At 40.5% G+C, this 18,807-nt stretch overlaps 1 protein-coding gene across 1 annotated transcript in view; it reads left to right on the top strand.

The window, feature by feature from the left end:
• apba2b (amyloid beta (A4) precursor protein-binding, family A, member 2b) overlaps positions 1-18,807 on the top strand; it is a 66,569-nt gene that overhangs the window by 43,197 nt on the left and 4,565 nt on the right. The window contains exons 5-13 of the mRNA XM_079664558.1: positions 74-113; positions 630-775; positions 5,220-5,255; positions 7,934-8,020; positions 12,048-12,233; positions 14,647-14,826; positions 16,109-16,321; positions 16,406-16,525; positions 17,866-18,006. Of these exons, the coding sequence (XP_079520684.1) occupies positions 74-113; positions 630-775; positions 5,220-5,255; positions 7,934-8,020; positions 12,048-12,233; positions 14,647-14,826; positions 16,109-16,321; positions 16,406-16,525; positions 17,866-18,006 (1,149 nt within the window). The remainder of the gene's footprint in view (positions 1-73; positions 114-629; positions 776-5,219; positions 5,256-7,933; positions 8,021-12,047; positions 12,234-14,646; positions 14,827-16,108; positions 16,322-16,405; positions 16,526-17,865; positions 18,007-18,807) is intronic.

Here is an 18,807-nt window from a genome sequence, read left to right on the forward strand (position 1 = left end):
TAGCGAAATGCTTACTTGAACTGCAACCCTGTTCACAAACATGTGTCTGTAATATCCTGTTTTTGTCTTGCAGCCAACAAAGAAGGTTACAGCGTTCCCCAGCTTTGTCGATGGTAAGTTAATCTGTCTGCACACCTGTTTGTTGATGAAATCAAAATATTGTAATTGCATGGAGCCAGTCCAAGTATTACTTAGCCATCAGTCTATCATTTCATAGGCCTGCTATAACTCTTTCAGTGCTCTTTCTCTGCCTCTGGGCAGATGCTAGGCCTAATAATGTATGAGGGGCTTAGCTGCCTGTCTGCTGCTTCAGATCATGACAGCACATTGTGTCCCTGGGTGGGTGTCTGCAAGTCCACATCTACATATCACAGACGCAGATTAATCTCAGCCCAGCCTCCCACCAGCACAGCACCTCCATCAGCCCCCAGCCAGTGGCCCTCTCACTGCTGATTCCCATCCAGCCTGCTATCACTATATCTCCATGTCCAGAGCAACAGCGTTTGGCTCTATTTCTCCACACAGCACATTGACTGCAGTGATTACAATACGCTCTCTGCTGCACGCTGACTCTTTCCGTCCCGTGTCTCCGTGCTAATCACAGCCCTCTCTGCTTCTCCATGGCCCAGTCCCAGGACCCTGTGAACCAGAGGACCTGATTGATGGAATTATATTTGCTGCTAACTACTTGGGCTCCACCCAGCTGCTGTCTGAGAGGAACCCCTCCAAGAACATTCGCATGATGCAGGCCCAGGAAGCTGTCAGCAGGGTCAAGGTATTTAGACACACACATACAAACAAACCCACACACACACACACACACACACACACACACACACACACACACACACACACACACACACACACACACACACACACACACACACACACACACACACACACACACACACACACACACACACACACACACACACACACAGAAAGACACACACAGATATTTAGAAGAAGTATAGATATAGATATATACTATATCAAAAAGCTTTTGATAAACCTCTTAGGGTAAAAAACAAAACGTAATTAATAGGCAATTTTTTTCAGTCATGACATTTTCTCAGGAGGAGTTGCAAACATTGCAATGACCAAGACATCTTAGTAGTACTGTCCTGTCCACGAGTTAAGGAAGTATTGTAGGTTACGTTTTATTTATTGGACAAACACAGATACTGCTCCAATTTATTTGCAGCTTAATTTGTAAAATAACAAAGAGTTTGTTCCTTTTTCATCAGCGAAGAGAGCAAACAGAACGAGGAAGTACAAGAATTAGAGCAAGAAAAACACATCTTAGTTTGCTACATTTCGTGCTTTTTGTGTTTTTTCAATATCCTCTTCATTCATTAATTACACCAAACTAAAATATCAACAAACAGCAGGAGAGCTGTGTGCTGTTTGATCCTGGGGTGAGAAAATGGCATCCTAGTTTTTGATGAAGGCGGTTCTTTCTGTTCTCCCCAGAGGTGCCAGTATAATGTTACAGTCGTGTTGTTGGTCAGGCTGCGTTGAAAGCACTTGAAGTGTCAAAATGTACAGAAGCCCTGCAGGGAGCAGCTTAACATAAATATGTTTGATCGCATTAACCATACAGTGTATGAATTCATTTCTGTACATATCTTTAAGGGAAAATAGGTCTAGGAAATTGAGCATACCCTGTTATTTCATACATCAATTGTAGTCAATTCATGATTTATTTAGTTTTACATCTTAACCAGATTGCTGCCACTAAAATGTAAACTGACCCTAGTGGTTGTTTGCGTCTAGAGCAAAGAAATATAGTCACATATATAAGGCATGATGGGTCTTTGGGAGCAGCTGGATTGGGTCACAGGACTCGTAGTTTGACACATCTGGTTGGATAATGGGACTCCTGGCATGTGAACCTGATATTCGCATGTTAACATTTGCTCCATGCTGTTCACTAATGTTGTGGTGATGATGATGGTGATGACCATTGCACTTTGAGAGAAATGTAGGTAGCTGTGCAGCACAGAGGACCTCAGCTATTATTTTTCATTAGCTTGATTGCTTTGTTCATCACTGTTACCCAGAGTGCTTGTGTCTGAGTTTAAAGTAGCTGCTACTCAAAATCATAAACATCCAGCATTTCGTATGTAACATTTCGAAGTTAGTGTGATCAAACAACATTGCTTCGTGATGACATAATGCGGCCCTGAAGTTTTTTTGTTGCAGACTTGCTACACAGACATCAGTTTCTTTCATCTTCCTCTCATGTGAACACAAGCTTGGCTGTTTTTCTAAATATTAAATAACCTCCCGGGTAGCAGTCTTCTTTTAGAATGTTACATGCTGTGTGTTAGTCCAGTGAGGATAAGTCAGGAATTTAAAGTAGAGAGACGGAAACTTGCTCTACTGTTTGTTTGAAATATAAGATGTGGTTTCCTGATCCAGCTCCTGGTGAAGGATAGTAGCAAACACCAAGATGGCATGAAAAAGTAAATAACTGCCTGTTATAATTAATTCTAATGGGTGCCACTAAGAGATTGGTTTGTGCACTAAAATTGTTCTAATTGTCTTTATTTTAGACACAGTTAGTGGGTACCTTATGATTGGTAACTCTAGGTTAATAAACACCTACTTTGGGGCCTTAATTAAAAGACAGACTCGGATGATTAAGACAATTCCTTCAATAATTTCCCCACTCAGCCTTACCCTTTTAATTTCACGTGCTTCAATTTAATGTAATTTGTTCCACCTTTACTAAGAAGTAAAGGTTAGTGGTCCTTGTGCAGGCGCACCGATGAGTCTTAATGAATATCTCATGGTGACTGAAGGAGACTACACATGGATACTGATGCCTGCAGGTATTTATATTATAATATATATGCAAATAATTGCCTCTAATCTCTAATAATACGATACATCTAAGCCAATGCAATACCAGTATTTGTTGAAGACACCAAAACAATACTTGTTTTTTCAATTCCTTTATTCGAGGAATATACAGATGTTTTTCAAACGTTAAACGTCTTCAGAAAAGAACATACAGTAGCCTGACAACTTTTGGTCCACACTCTTTGAGGCACTTTTCTGTCCATTTAAAAAATGTGTTGGATTTTTAAATGTAGCAATAATCTTTACGGACATTGTAAACATTAAAAAGCTTTAATGTGCCATGAAAGACTACCGGCTTAAGTCTGTGATGATGTTTCTGTGATCTGCTAGTGCAGGCTTAAACCACTGGAATCTTGTTTTCCATTTAAAGATTAATTCCCAAATCCCTAATAAGACTCTGAAGGGTCTCAACCCAAACATAGCGCCTTCTTGGAAAAAAGAAGAGTGACAGGAAAGTGATGGCGTAGAATCTGAAAGTCTTTTAGCCCGTTGGCTAGTTTCAATCTAAAAGCCCTTTTCACCACAATAAGGATGTCTAGTGGCATCATTTCACATCCATCCAATCTATGTTTGGTTCTTCTCTCACTCACTCTCTGTCATGCCTAAATTCCTTCCCTGCAAAACGTCTTGTCAGGATGAAACCATGGCAACTGTGTGCTATCACCTTTTAGTGCTTTCCCCTGCTTGGAACAGGTCCATTGAACAAGAAGTCATCCATTATCTCCTCCATTTGTTTCTCGTTGACGAATAAAAAGCTGCACAGCAAACAACGTTTCATGTTCTGACATTGACATGGACACAGCCAACTGCAAACCTACACATGCAATAACATGCAGCCATATTTGTATGTTTTATATTTGTATATTTGCTCTGGATTAACCCAAACAAGCACACAGTTAGACCATGTAGTGCCGTAGGGAGCAAAACAAAGTTTGCCAGGTGAAGAGCAGCAAGGAAGACTGTAAAGGTTATTTATGCAGATCTTTTTGGCACGATGTTCTCTCCGTAATAATGTAATATTTATGCTGCTTCACCCCCCACTCACTCTTTCCTGCCGTCTATCCCCCCCTGCTCAGCTCCTCCTCAGCAGAGCAGTAGATGCTGCTGAAAGCCTCAGATGTCTGACTTGCGTGAGAGAAGATCACGGAGAAGGAAACTTTGTTAAGCGAGAAAAAAAAAAAGACTGCTCTTATTTATTATTCCTTTTCACTAATACTGTCTTAGTGGTTAAAGCTCTGCAAGGTGGCTCAGGCAAACTTAAAGTCTCACAATCTGAAATGTAACCAGGTTCAAGATCATTTCCTCTGGTTGATTTCGGAAGGAGAGAGGGGCAGAAAGAGAGTTGATTCTTCTTGAAGATTACTAAATGCTAAGAGTACCCTAAACGATTACCAGATTACATTTGAGCTCTTGTGGAGTCCAGAATTGCTGATGAACTAATCAGACACATTAGCCGTGTCAAACTTCCTCCGAGCTGTTATTCCAAACATAGTGACTCGACCTTGTCAGTTTGTGATTTTCTTTTCAATGCAGCGAAGAGAACAAACCCCAAGCGCGCAGTTTAAATCCTCGCTCTGGGCTTTATCCGGTCCCCTGCCTCTGAGTGTTGATTGTTTTCCAGCATGTCTTTCCCAGTAATAGTGTTTAGACTGTGACATGAGCATAAGATGTGGTAAGAACAGTGTTTATACACACAACCTGAGCTATCAACATAATTGTCTTCGTAAGCTGTAGTGCTTTTGGCAATGTCTTTCTTTGGGGAAATGTTCTGACCACAAAACTGACACTTGCAATGTTAACACTAATAAGAAAAACATGTAAAAAATAACTATTAGACTCTTCAAATAGATGTTTATATGCCTACATTGCAGGAACAGTGTCAATGAATATCTGCATGCTTTTGATTTGATGTGTTTTGGAGAGAAACAGCAATTATTATCCTCCATAATTGCTGTTTTCATTTGTATCAGATAACCAACACGGCTGTGTGAACGCTATTTCCAGAAACACACACAGTCACACACACACACACACACACACACACACACACACACACACACACACACACACACACACACACACACACACACACACACACACACACACACACACACACACACACACACACACACACACACACACACACACACACACACACACACACACACACACACACTCCCTCTGTCTGTTTCTGAGAGCAGCGATAGCACACCTGCTGTTTGGTTTGAGGCTTAACTGTCTTACCTTTCTTTTATTTACCTTCTTTATTTCCTCCTCCTCTTCCTCCTGTTTTTGTGCTCCTGTATGCGCTGACCTTGTCCTGTCCCACCGTCTGCCTGCCTGCCTGCCAGAGGGTACAGAAGGCTGCAAAAGTCAAGAAAAAGGCGGTGTGTAAAAACAGAGTAAAAGGAAGAATCTTAGGCCACTTTCCCCTCCACCTTCACCTTTTTTTCATTTCATTTGTGCCTGTTAGTTTCTGTGAATCGTCCCCATCTGTGTCTTTGTCACATTTTAGTTGAACCAGTATTTATCAGTTTTTGGATAAGACAAACATGTTTTGTTGTCACACACTTTGTCTGTGAGATTCTTTTATAAGCCTCAGGGTTGGCTGTAAGGCAAAACACTGAGAACTGCTGAGACAAATTAGATAACAGCCCATTAACACCGATCTATATGCCACCCCTGTGACCACGGTAACAGAAAACATGTCAGCAGAAGACTAAGAGAGAAGCTTTAGGATTGTATCATGGGGTTTCTCCTAATACAGTGCCATAACAATGTAATAACCTGCGCAATTTTTTCATGAAATCATAAATGTATGTTTAAGAGTCTACAATTCTCAAGTGATTAAATTAATACAAGTGTTATTAATGACATTTAAAAGTTAAACTAAGGTTATTCTATACTCTTAAACTGAAATATCCGAAGCCTTGGGTGATTTGGTGGTTTATAGTGGAGGGCTTGATAGAGTAGAAAATGTCTAACAACCAGTTTACTAACAAATACAAAGATAAAACAGCAAATTGAAATACTCTAGTTTATGTGTTGCTGACTAAAACAAGCACAACATACTAAATGGTTATACAATAACCCTTTGCGTTAGATTCAAGGGCATACAACGTAATATCAGTTAAGAGGACAGTGAGAAACATTTCTGAACCTAATAGAGTGGCGAAGTCACGCCCATCTACTTCTGCCCCATGGGACCTTATTTCTGAAAAATTATGTATTGAAGTCAATGGGGAGAGAAAACTTATCTTTCGATCCCGTTTGAATTGTGCCATGAATTACACATATGATGTTTGTCAATCTTAAAAAATCTTTTCCAAGTCAAAAAAGTCACAGTTTGTCATAAAACTCTTGAAATATAAGACTATGAAAAATACGCAACTAGAAAGACTACAAATCCCAGAGTCGCGTAAGTGATGTCATTAACGTTACACATTACACTCGTGTTTCTCACTGCAACCTTGTAAAGCCGGTCCCGCATGCTGGCTCTTACGGAACCGACTAACTAGCTCTCAACATGCCCAGACTTGTAGTGATTTTCAGCTCTTTTAATACTTTTCGCCTCATTCTGAAAGAAAGAGGTGACATGTGCCAACGTGACGGCCATCTTGGTGACGTGTGCGAGACCAGAGATGTAGTTCATTGAGCGCTTCACACAAACAAATTGTAACTTCACAGTTTTAAGAAACATTTTAATTTTTTTGACTTGCAAAATTATCTTTTAAATTGACAAACATCATATGTGTAATTCGTTGCACAATTCAAACGGAATCAAAAGATAATCTTTCTCTCTCCATTGACTTCAATACATGATTTTTCCGAAATAAGGTCCCATGGAGGTCCCCCGGAAGGGGAGGGACTTCGCCACTCTATGCACAGCTCATGTCACCAGCAGCAACTCTAAATGCAGTTATGTTTCATATTCTCTACTTACAGTCCCGTTACTATCAAATATGTTAAATTATTTATTGGGGAGATTACAATCCAGTGCACGCCTAATTGTTTGTGTGATTAACTCAGCCTTCACCAGTGAGCAGAACATGATTCTTGCTATAATTCACTTTCCACTCCACTATTCTGTAGAGTGGAGACAAGGATGTTATGAAAAACCTAGGGAGAAGAAAAACGGTACAATCCAACAGTCCTTAAGGGGAAGGGGCTGGGAGTTGGATGCTGTACATATCTGGTCCCGTTTTGTTGTTTGGTTTTATATTCCCTTTTATTCTTTCATTTTTGTATGGCTTGACAGAATAGTGATGCTGTTATCAGACATTTGAGAGATACACATCAGGGAATCGAAAAGGCTGATGTCGTTCATAGAAGAGCATGATTGTCATTTGTAGAAAACCGTTCTGTAAACCGTTATGCATTAAATATACAAAACAAGTTGGATTAAGAATTGGGAGTATAGCTGCAATTATAAATGCACAAAATGATAGATTGGAAGAAGTTGACCTTTTAATCTTTAATTGGTTTCCATGCTGCTTCAGACACTCGGTAGGTAGGATAAGAATGAACGTACTAATAAGTGTTACAATCCAAACTCTCCTCCCGTGAAATATTAATTACATCTATATGTTTTGAATCAATATTTTTCCACCAGGCAATTTTAATTAAGCACAATCAGATGTAATGTTATTAGTCTGCACTGCACAGTGATTAGAGGGAAGTGTGTGCAGGCTTGTTATGTGCTGTAGTTGGTAAAGCAGCCAGCTGGTTAGGGTTTAATGTTAAGCTGTTTGTTGTTTCCGTGCCAACTCGCTGTCCTCGTGCCAGGACAGTTGATGTAAACAAACACCACTGCCAACCGCTTTCTGTTTCTGCCTTTTCAACCTCACCTTTAGACAACAACCAATCCATCTAACAAGCATTCCCCTAGCTGAACACTGAATTAAACCTCCATGCATTTTTAATATCTTAACATCAAACACAGAACATTCAGGCAGTTGTAAATAACCATAACACCGGCAAGTTTTCCTCAAAGATCTTGAACAATCAGATTCCAAGAACACAATTTGACCAACTCTTTTGTTTTTTGTTCTTATTCTCGCTGCAGGGTTCAGACGGAGATGCTCAAACCCTCACCGAGGTCGATCTGTTCATCTCCACCCAGAGGATCAAAGTCCTCAACGCAGACTCACAGGTGAGTTCCAGCAAACAAACACACCACGTTTTTGTTCAATTTCTATTCTCACCTGTGGGAGTATAAGCTGTTTACCATGACAGTCACTCAGCCACTATCCTCTCATGTGTAGTTATACAACGCATTGGGAGGGAGTTCCGTCATAAATGCAGCTTAACAGAGACACAAATGGCTTCTTTTGAAACCCAATTCAATTATTGCTATTTATTTGTTTGTTTAATCCCACAATGTCACAATTCTCATTGTTTGAGGATATAAATAGACACAGCAAAGCCGAGAACAAGCCCCACAAACATCTGTGCATGGAGATCACGTACTCTGTCAGCTGTATGACTGCAGCACAATCTACCGTCCCTGTTTTCATTGTTTCCTCATAGTATAAATATTCAAGTCATGACCATACTAGTACTCAACAACCATTTGTTTAAGGGCTGTCTAAGTTACAATATGGCCTCTTCTTTAATTGTTCTACAGACAGACAGAATGCAAACATTCATACTATAGTTTGACTTTCCGGATGTTTTTCTGGATGAAAAATCCCATTAATCTTCAAAGCTTCTCTCCACTCTTGCTGAGGCTTTGTCAAAAGTTTTCTTGCCTTTTAGCTTAACAACAAGCAGCGGTGTGAAGTGGCACTGGAAGTCTTTACAGGAGGGGGAGCTTTGATAGAAGTAGAAATGCTTCTCAAAATGTGCAGCTTCATCTCTTCAAATGTTCTCAATCCCTTTCAAAGACCCCAGGACACACTCAAGACTGAATCAATGACATTATAACCTCCTGAAAGTGAAAGCTAGGTGACGTATATATTATTTAATAAAGAGAGAATGTATAAACTTAACTGCCCTAAAGGCTAGGCAGAGGCTTTAAGATGTTTTATGTTTAGAGCATGGATTGATTTGAGAATATATTCATCTTCGATATGTATGTGGCATACTGTTCTGCTGCTCTGGACCGAAGTTTAACTATCCCACTTCACATTCAATAAAACCCCCATGTGTGACTGGTGCAAGCAGAACCTAGCCACTTAAATTCACATGTTTTGGGATCGCCCTAAATTATTTAATGTTTGGCGATTAATCATTCATTTGCCTTCAAGATCTACTGATCGGAGCGGAGCATGGCTTTGCAAGCATCGTGAGCATCAAAAGTTGAGCAATGTTCAACTTTTGATGCTCCCAATGCTTGCGAAGCTGGCATCAGCCAATCAAATCCCATTTATGCAAATCCCGCCAGTGCAAGCGCTAGCCAATCAAACCGCGTGCAAGCTGGGAGAGCCAGAGAGCCAGTTACTTTCCTCATATTCCAAACGAGAAATTACGGTAGCAAATCACCCGGTTCTTTACGACCAGAACTATTTACCGGGATACAAACCGGAGGAACCAGGCATGGAGGGAGGTGGCAGAGACAGTGGGTGAAACTGGTATGTTTTCGCCTGTTTGGGGAGTTTATATCCAGTTTACTTAGTTTTAACATTGCTATTGCTTTATATGTCGGGGGCGGGAGATTCATGTGATTGGTTGTTGGTCTCGTTGTTCGCAAAAGATCGCCAAGCTTCAGACACGCCCAGCATCAAGATTTTTCAAGATTTTTTTCATGCCTGTGTGTGGACGGGCCGTTAGTGTTGTAACATAACATCTTACTTTTGATAACAATAAACTCAACTTTTGTTAACTTTTTCACACTGTCGGGCAAAATGATGGTTACAAAAGGTGATTGATGATGGATTGGTTGTATTTTATTGATTTGGAGAAGAGGGTTTCATTATCAGGTTTATTATTTCCTCTGACTAGTCTAACCCTTTCAGCTCTATCTTTGTTTTATGTTTATTCAACAAAGAATGTTAGAAATTAAACTATTATTTTGAAAAATTAGATTTTTTACATTATTTGTATGTTTATTTATTTTCTTAATGTTATTGCCTAGTTTTAGTTGTTTACCCTGTAAACATATCTATCAGTCCAAATGTGTTTATTAAGAGTTGTATAACCAAAAATCACGCACTGAAAGGAACTTTTTTACAGTTTTGGGATTTCAGAAAGAGATTTCTGCTCACACTACAAGTGAAATGTGTATATGATAGATGATTCATGTGCACTATTTCAGTCTGAGCTGAGTTTCAAAGTGTGTGTGTGTGTGTGTGTGTGTGTGTGTGTGTGTGTGTGTGTGTGTGTGTGTGTGTGTGTGTGTGTGTGTGTGTGTGTGTGTGTGTGTGTGTGTGTGTGTGTGTGTGTGTGTGTGTGTGTGTGTGTGTGTGTGTGTGTGTGTGTGTGTGTGTGTGTGTGTGTGTGTGTGTGTGTGTGTGTGTGTGTGTGTGTGTGTGTGTGTGTGTGTGTGTGTGTGTGTGTGTGTGTGTGTGTGTGTGTGGGAGGCCGCCTGGCAGAAATTGACGTGCTGCAATGCAGTTTATATCTTCCTCCCTTTTCCATCTGGTTGCCACTGATCCTGGCACTCTTTAGAGAGAGAGAGAGAGAAAGAGAGAGAAAGAGAGAGAGAGAGAGAGAGAGAGAGAGAAAGAGATTCTGAGTATAAAAGCCTTCCTTTTGCATTTAAAAGACTCAGTGCAGCTTGCCATCGTTTCTGACATTGATTCATAATATGAACCACTGCAAAGGTGGGCTGGAACAACAGGATTAATTAGGATACTGTATTAAACCCATCAGACACAGTTAATAAGGGAAGTTAACTAAACTGAAATTATATTGATTTAGCATATGTTAAAACATGAACAAAAACAAGTTTTTCTCAGCAAACCTTCAGAATCTCCTACAATTGTAAATCTAAACTGCTATTCCATATTTGCGTTCAGAAACAATGCTTCATATCAGCTACATCTTAACATACGGTAATTATTTGGCTGAGTAAACAAACATATCATTTTCTTTTCTTCAACACAAACACTGACATCCAAATCAAGTTTTTTGTACACCTGTTCATTATTATCCGATGAAATGTACTCAAGATCAAATTCTTCGGGTCGTTATTTTGCTATAATCACATCATACAGTTTTTAATTCATTCAAAATAAGGCGTGTATTTTTCTATCAACATTACTTTCATCTCACTCTCTGCCCTAAAGAATCCGGCAGCTTTGACAAAGACAGGAAACAAGTCTGCTGCACACTGGTGTTTTAATCATCAAATATTACCGATCAAAGGAAGCCAACTGTTAAGTGAAACAGGATCATTACCAGTAATTGTTACAAAATATTGCTCAAAGCTAAGTTAGTTTTTGAGACACACTAACAGCAAGCTCACTGTGGAAAGATGTAATGACGTAAATGTGTCATTTAAAAGGCCTTATCGTGATGTAAGTATTGTGTCTTTTTATTGGCTCCAGCATGGTCTCTCTGGCACCCACGTATATTATATCAATACCCAATGTAAGTCATGGTCCAAAATGTAGTTTACTTTTTGTAGTTCCATGGTCAGGTTGAGAGAGAGGAAGGGGGGTGTGGTGGATGCATAGCATTAATAATAATAGCTCCTTCAAAATATGACAAATAATATAAATGGTAGCAGTGTGTATAGCAAGCAAAACCACAGCAGCAGGCGAAGCAACAATCCATGATCCAAGGCAACACAACACAGCACAAAGACATTGTGATTCCCCATGAAGGCAGACAGATAGAGAGGAAGAGGAGGAGAGAGGAGCTTCGTATAGGTCTCCCAGCAGTATAAGCCTATAGCAGCATAACTAAAGGATGGTTAAAGCTTTAGAAAAAGGCCTTTAATGTGGAGTGGACGATTCTCCACAATTCTGTGGTCTCGTTTCAGCCTTTTTAACCCCGTCATCTGAGTTGGTTTGGAGACACTGAATTATGAAATAACTCTGTGTATATATTTTTGTTCTGATGTGAGGTCCACATAATCAAAATTATTTGATTAAACACCTGAATCTTCATATATTACTAAATGATAGCATATAAATACAGTCGTTGCTGTCATATGGCTATACAAGTTGAACATTTGACTTAACTGTAGAGCAAAATATGTTGCCTCTTATACATTTTGGTTGATGTCTCTACAGGAAACGATGATGGACAACGCGCTCCGAACTATATCCTACATTGCCGATATTGGGAACATCGTGGTCCTGATGGCGAGACGCCGCATGCCACGCACAGCCTCTCAGGACTGCATCGAAACTACACCCGGAGCCCCAGAGGCGAAGAAGCAGTATAAGATGATTTGCCATGTCTTTGAGTCTGAGGATGTAAGTACTTTGTGATTTTTTAATATCACAAACCGGCTGCTTATGAGAAACAATGAAAAACTTGAAATTCCTTGTGAGCAGGTGATAGGTCACACAGAGGTCACACTGTTGTGTTTTCCTGTTATTATGTAAGAGGACTCTTGTTGATGCTTGTTTTTGCTTTGTTATTGTTATTTGGTTGTCAGATTCAATTTTAGCTTCCAAATATGAGCGCTTTTCACTCAATTTGGCTCAAAGACATCCTGATATTTGTTCCTGTTTTTCATCTTTCCTCCACATAATTGGAAATAGTTTTCGTTATATTTAGAAATTCTGAGAAGTGTAGCTTTGGGACCTTTAACAAGCGTTCAGAGGATCTCTCTGACAGGAAATGAATTAAATTGGCTGGCCATTTATAACTCACAGAGCTGCTGCTTGTCTTGTTGAAGCAGATTAAGCAAGACTTGGCATCATGAACAATGTGGAGCCAGCAGTCCAGAGTGTGTGCCAGTCGCTCTAAAGGCTGCTCTCCAGTCTGTCCTCTCTTCAGCTAACTTTTGCTGCCAGCTTTTAAAGGCCTGCTGGAGTTATAATGGAGCCGTTCAGCCGCTCATCCATCAACTTAGAAACCGTTTCCGTTGTTGCTCTGCTTGACGTATGCAGCGTTTGGCTATTTTTGACTTTTTTTTATTGCCCTGCAAAACTAATTCTCAGTGTATTGATTTGGAGAGTTTGGGTTCATGAATGTCTGCAACAACAGCAAGAGATTTATATTCAATTACAGAATTCAATTAAAGAGGAATTCAGCGAGAATAGGGTCTGCAAAATACCGCACCCTCAATATTCTCTAGATCTATCTTATCTCTCTCAGCCGAGACCAAGCTTTGGATTCTCAGTCTGCTTTATACGATTTGCTAATTACAAGTTTTTTTACAAGTTTTTCCTTCCTTGGTATTAAATGTATGTGTGTCTTGATGGAGGGGGCTTTAAAGCTGCAGTTCCATATCTTTGTGTACTAGATCTTTGTACTTACAGCCCAAACAGATATGCTTAAAACCCTTCATCATTACCACCTGAGATGACACCGAGATTTTAAACTGGATGCATGCTGATCCTGGGAGTGTTGATGTTTGGATCTCTCTCTCCCAGGTTTGCTTACTTAAGAGTGGGTGGCTTAAGCAGCACAATTCAATCATTTATCCTTTGAGCGATATATTTCTGTTGTTACAGGTCACCCAGGTTATTCCGACGTATTTTGTAGTTTATAGGTTATTTCACAGCTATACCAAAGAAAAAACTCAAACGTAATCTTAATACTATTGTTGTGCTTATTTTCCCCTTCAATACAACCACAGCCCATGTGGATGAATCGCTTTTCTCACCCAATGATGGTCAAATCCAGATGTACCTCATGCGTGTCAGAGAGCCCCTGGTTGGGAATGGCTAGTCTAAAGTGATGGATTTGTGCAGAATACTATAGCTGACCATTTATAAGCTGAAATATTTACAACAGTGTTGTAAAGGCCAAAAATAAACTTTGTATGGATTTATTTTTCTGCCGATTATCTTCAGGAATATTCTCATGGAAGCCAGAGCAGGAACTTTTTTCCTTCCCTGCTCAAGGTTCAAGGTTCAAGGTTCTTTATTTACTCATACGAACATAGCTACAGTGTGAAAATCTTAGGTCACAGGCTTCTCCAACAGTGCAACACAATAAAACAGATAAACAGAAAAATATAGTGCAAGTAAATAGTAAATACAAAAAGAAAAATAGTTTAAAAAAGTGAAATGGTGAAATAGTGCAATAAGAGTCTATAAGCAAGTTATTGGAATATTATTAGGTAAATAGATAAATATTTTTTAAGTTGCAGCCAGATGAATATTAAGGATGTTGTTACAACATTTCAGGTGTTCAACAGTCTTATGGCCTGTGGGATGAAACTGTCTCTGAATCTAGTGGTTTTTGTCTGGATGCTGCTGTAACGCCTGCCAGACGGCAGCAGACTGAACAGTTTGTAGCTGGGGTGATGGGGGTCTTTTATAATACTGAGGGCTTTCTTCCTGAGCCGCTGGGAGTAAAGGTCCTCCATGGATGGCAGCTCCGTCCTGGTGATGTTCTGTGCAGTTTTCACCACCCTCTGTAAAGCCTTACGATTGAGGGAGGTGCAGCTGCCGTACCAGGCCGTGATGCAGCCAGTCAGGATACTCTCTATGGTGCACCTGTAGAAGTCCTCAATGAGGACAGATAGCTTTTGACAGGGAAAATCAATTTTTATTAAGCCTTAACATATTCTTGGCACCCTCAATGGCACTATTGTGCGATACCACCGTATGCTTTTTTTTCGCACTGTATTGTTATTTATATTCAACTCAGTCAAGATAAGCGTCGGTGGACTTAACACAACAACATAATTTCTGCTTTTTGTGTGTAAAGGCCCAGCTCATCGCTCAGTCCATCGGCCAGGCGTTCAGCGTCGCTTACCAGGAGTTCCTGAGAGCAAACGGCATCAACCCAGAGGACCTGAGTCAGAAGGAGTACAGCGACATCATCAACACCCAGGAGATGTATAACGACGACCTCATCCACTTCTCCAACTCTGAAAACTGCAAAGAGGTTGGTATTTGTACAGCCTGCAGTGCGCACACATGGCCCTATTTCTGCAAATGTTTGTGTTTTGCAGGAGAAAAAACAAGAACGATAAAACAGTGATTTTACATGCGTGCTGCAGGGCCGTTACAGAAACACACAAATGTACAGGAGCTGTTCACTAATTAGACAGATTAAGAGGCAGATGGTACAGTGAAATCTACTCTCAGCATGTCAACGATAGCTGTGTTTTTTTCATTTGGACTTTTTCATTTCCTCTTTAGCTAACACTTTGCCCTGAAAGCATTACTGAAAGCTTTTGGAGAATTAAAAACCGTGAAACACTTTCTGCCGTCCGAGCACAGAGGCGGCGAGGGCCCCATTTTTAAAGATGGGGAAACGGCTTTCCTCTAGCACTCTCGCTTCCTCGCCGACTGTGTGCAGGACAAATTAGTTTCCCATGGCTTCCTGTGCAGGCTGGTAGCATCTGCTGCTCTGAAGAGTCTGAGCTCTTTTCTATATCAGGGCAGTGTTTAGATGTGCAGAGTAACTCAGATTCTGGTGTAATAATAGGATCAGATTGTGTCTTTTTGTGTAATATGGAACATAAATAATACAGTATAGGCAACCCAAATACAGCTTGGTTGTGCTGTACAAGTGTCACTGCCCCTCTGTGTGTTCACTTAGTGGAGATTTGTGGTGCTGATTCAGAAGTATTCATTAAGATGCTGAGGATATATGTCTGATATACATGTAGCATTACATAAGAATAATAATGTAGTACTTTTTACGTCTTAGTGCTTTACAACATACTGTATAGTTCAAAGACTAAATACGAATCTATAAATACTACTTACTCTACTATTACTACTACTACTACTATTACTACTCTTTCTATACAAACATCTGTGCAGGGCCTCAGTAAAAAACGTTACAGTAGTAACTAGACTAACTAGACTTTTTAACATTTGAAAAGATCTGGGAAAATAATGAAAATGATATGTGATTTGATATTTGATATCGATTTTTAAAACGCATAATCATAATTTATTGCAGCTTATTGATTTATATAGTTTAAGGCAGCCAGAGATATGAAAGGGATAGGTATTTCGATATATACAGTAAGACATGGTTGATCATTTTTAATAGACTCATATATATATCATGATATTTCCCAGCCCGACCCTCTGAAATCCAGGCTGCTGTTAGACCACAGATGTCTGCTTGGTTTCATGGTACTGTAGCTAGGAGTAGTCAGTTTGTCTATGACTGACCATGAAAATGAGCAACAGACGTTCTCCTCTCACAGCTGCAGCTGGAGAAGAGCAAAGGGGAGATCCTGGGCGTGGTGATAGTAGAGTCCGGCTGGGGCTCCATCCTGCCCACCGTCATTCTGGCCAACATGTTGAACGGGGGGCCAGCGGCGCGCTCTGGAAAGCTGAGCATCGGAGACCAGATCATGTCCATCAACAACACCAGCCTGGTGGGGCTGCCCCTCGCCACCTGTCAGGGAATCATCAAGGTACACACCGAGGCCATCATGATCATCTACAATTGTTCCAATTCATTTCTGTGAAACCAATGTATACGTGTTTCTCTCTAAAAGGGCTTGAAGAACCAGGTGCAGGTGAAGATGAATATCGTCAGCTGCCCTCCTGTTACCACCGTCCTCATCAAGAGACCGGATCTGAAGTATCAGCTGGGGTTCAGCGTGCAGAACGGCATTGTGAGTTTCAAGCTGACGTCTGGGTTTGAGATTTGTAATACTGTCAAAACTGTGTCATCCAAAGTGTTGTTTTTCAAAACTTTATTTAAACTTACTTTGTATTTTCATGAATAAAGATTGGATTCATTAGTTTAGATCAGGGATGGGCAAATGGCGGCCTTTTTTGCGGCCCCAATTTGTTATTGTTTTACTTGTAGTACTGATACTGTCCACTAGACTCCTAGTTACGTCTCGAGCTGCGTACATGATTTAGTTTGGCAGCCAAATACCGCAAAATAATCTGTGACGCGTTTGTGTTTATTGTGTTTGTTTCCCGGAGAAACACTCACAAGAAACACCGGCTGTTGTTATTCCTGCTGTGACGTTAAGTTACAGCTTGTAATTGTGCCGTTACAAGCTTAACAAATATATTTATCATCTGAATTTGGCGAAACAAATTTAATATTCTAAAAACCAAGACTTTGTTTATTTGAAATCAGATGAAAACAAATTGTCACGGACCCTGCCGTGTTATCTATGATTACTATACGCTTTTCATTCATAATTTCAGCGGGAGGGAGGGGGAGCGGCGCTGAGGAACAGCAGAGTGCGGGTTGACACGAGGGGCCAACTTGTGGCCCCACGCAAAGTTTTATGACGAGGCCCTCAGTGTACAGTATGCTTTCCAATAGTTTAAAATAGTTTTATTCCACTGTTAAATAACCTTTTCAATACATACTGTACATGCCACTTGTAAACATTTAATAACATTTCTGTGAACTGATATTTGTTTAGTGAGCTTATTAGAGGATGTTCCCTGAAAGATTGTAAAATGTTAATGAAGATGTCAGACTTCGTATATTTGTTAATAATTACATACAATACATGGAATTTGTGTGTGTGTGTGTGTGTGTGTGTGTGTGTGTGTGTGTGTGTGTGTGTGTGTGTGTGTGTGTGTGTGTGTGTGTGTGTGTGTGTGTGTGTTTGTTCCAATTTAATCTGCGGCCCCCTGGTGGCCAGTACATACATTATGTGGCCCCCATCACCATCAAGTTGCCCATAGCTGGTTTAGATGAATCTTCAAATGTGTCTATGTGTTTGGAATTTGCAGTGATAAACTGCTGTTCTGCCTCGAACAGCATTGTCCACAAAATACAATCCTTGATTAAAAACATAACTCAAATTATCTTCAGTGAGGATGTAATGTGAAGTTTATCTCTTGGCCGTTACAGTTTTTGTTTCAGGTGTCTTCAAAGTATCCCCGCAGACATGTCACCTTTCCAGTGGCCTTGTTTTTGCATATTACTCAGTATTTTCTCCCAAAATGCTTATAACTTGACGACCTTTTGTGTGTTTGTCAGATCTGCAGTCTGATGCGCGGCGGCATTGCTGAGCGAGGGGGGGTCCGTGTGGGTCACAGGATCATAGAGATCAACGGGCAGAGTGTGGTGGCCACTGCACACGAGAAGATCGTCCAGGCCCTCTCCAACTCTGTCGGCGAGGTGAAACTGAAGAACATAAACACACACACATTAGAAAGCAGAGGACACTAACATTGGGATGTACAGATTTGCATATATGTAGAAAAACATGTGTTTTTATTTCACTACCACTATCGGCATGAAGTAAATAACACTGTACATAAAACTGTTGAGAGAGTTGTGTGGCCCTCCCTGGGAACACACAGACACACAGCTGCGGACTGTTTATGGGGACAATAGGTTGGGACGTGGGCTGGACGTTGCCAGGAGTTCAATGTAAAGCCAGCCCATATGTTCGATTTGACGTCAAGTCCGCAGCAAATCTGGATCAGCTCCGTTGTACCCCTGTTTTTAGAGGTTTGGGTAAGGAGGAAAAGTGTTTCCGGACACTTTCTGAGGTTCCTTACACACCGGGGACACATTATTATTAAGGCTATTAAGTTAACGCGTTAACGTGTTAACACATTTTTTTTAACGTCACTAATTATTTTAACGTGCAATTAACCCATGTGTATTTGTCCTCGGCCCGCCCCGTAGTTTCATAGCCCAAAGGCTTGACATTGTGGTTGTTGTTAGTTGGATGGTGGGAGATTCTAGCGAGATATGGATACAAGAAAAGGTGTTTTAAACAGCAAGCCAAGCACACCGCTCCTGGCGCCGGGGAGACGCCTGGACAACAACAGCGATAGCTAAATGGGTGGCTACAGTTTAACATTGTGGAGGACGAGGGGCTACGTTAGATAATTCGGATTGCATCCAACATGTCGACTGCACATCACAGCGCATTATTTTGACCCACAGTGGAACTTCAGTCTCATGCTT

This window comes from Notothenia rossii (assembly GCF_949606895.1).
Source record: "Notothenia rossii genome assembly, chromosome: 2".
Lineage (NCBI taxonomy): Eukaryota > Metazoa > Chordata > Actinopteri > Perciformes > Nototheniidae > Notothenia > Notothenia rossii.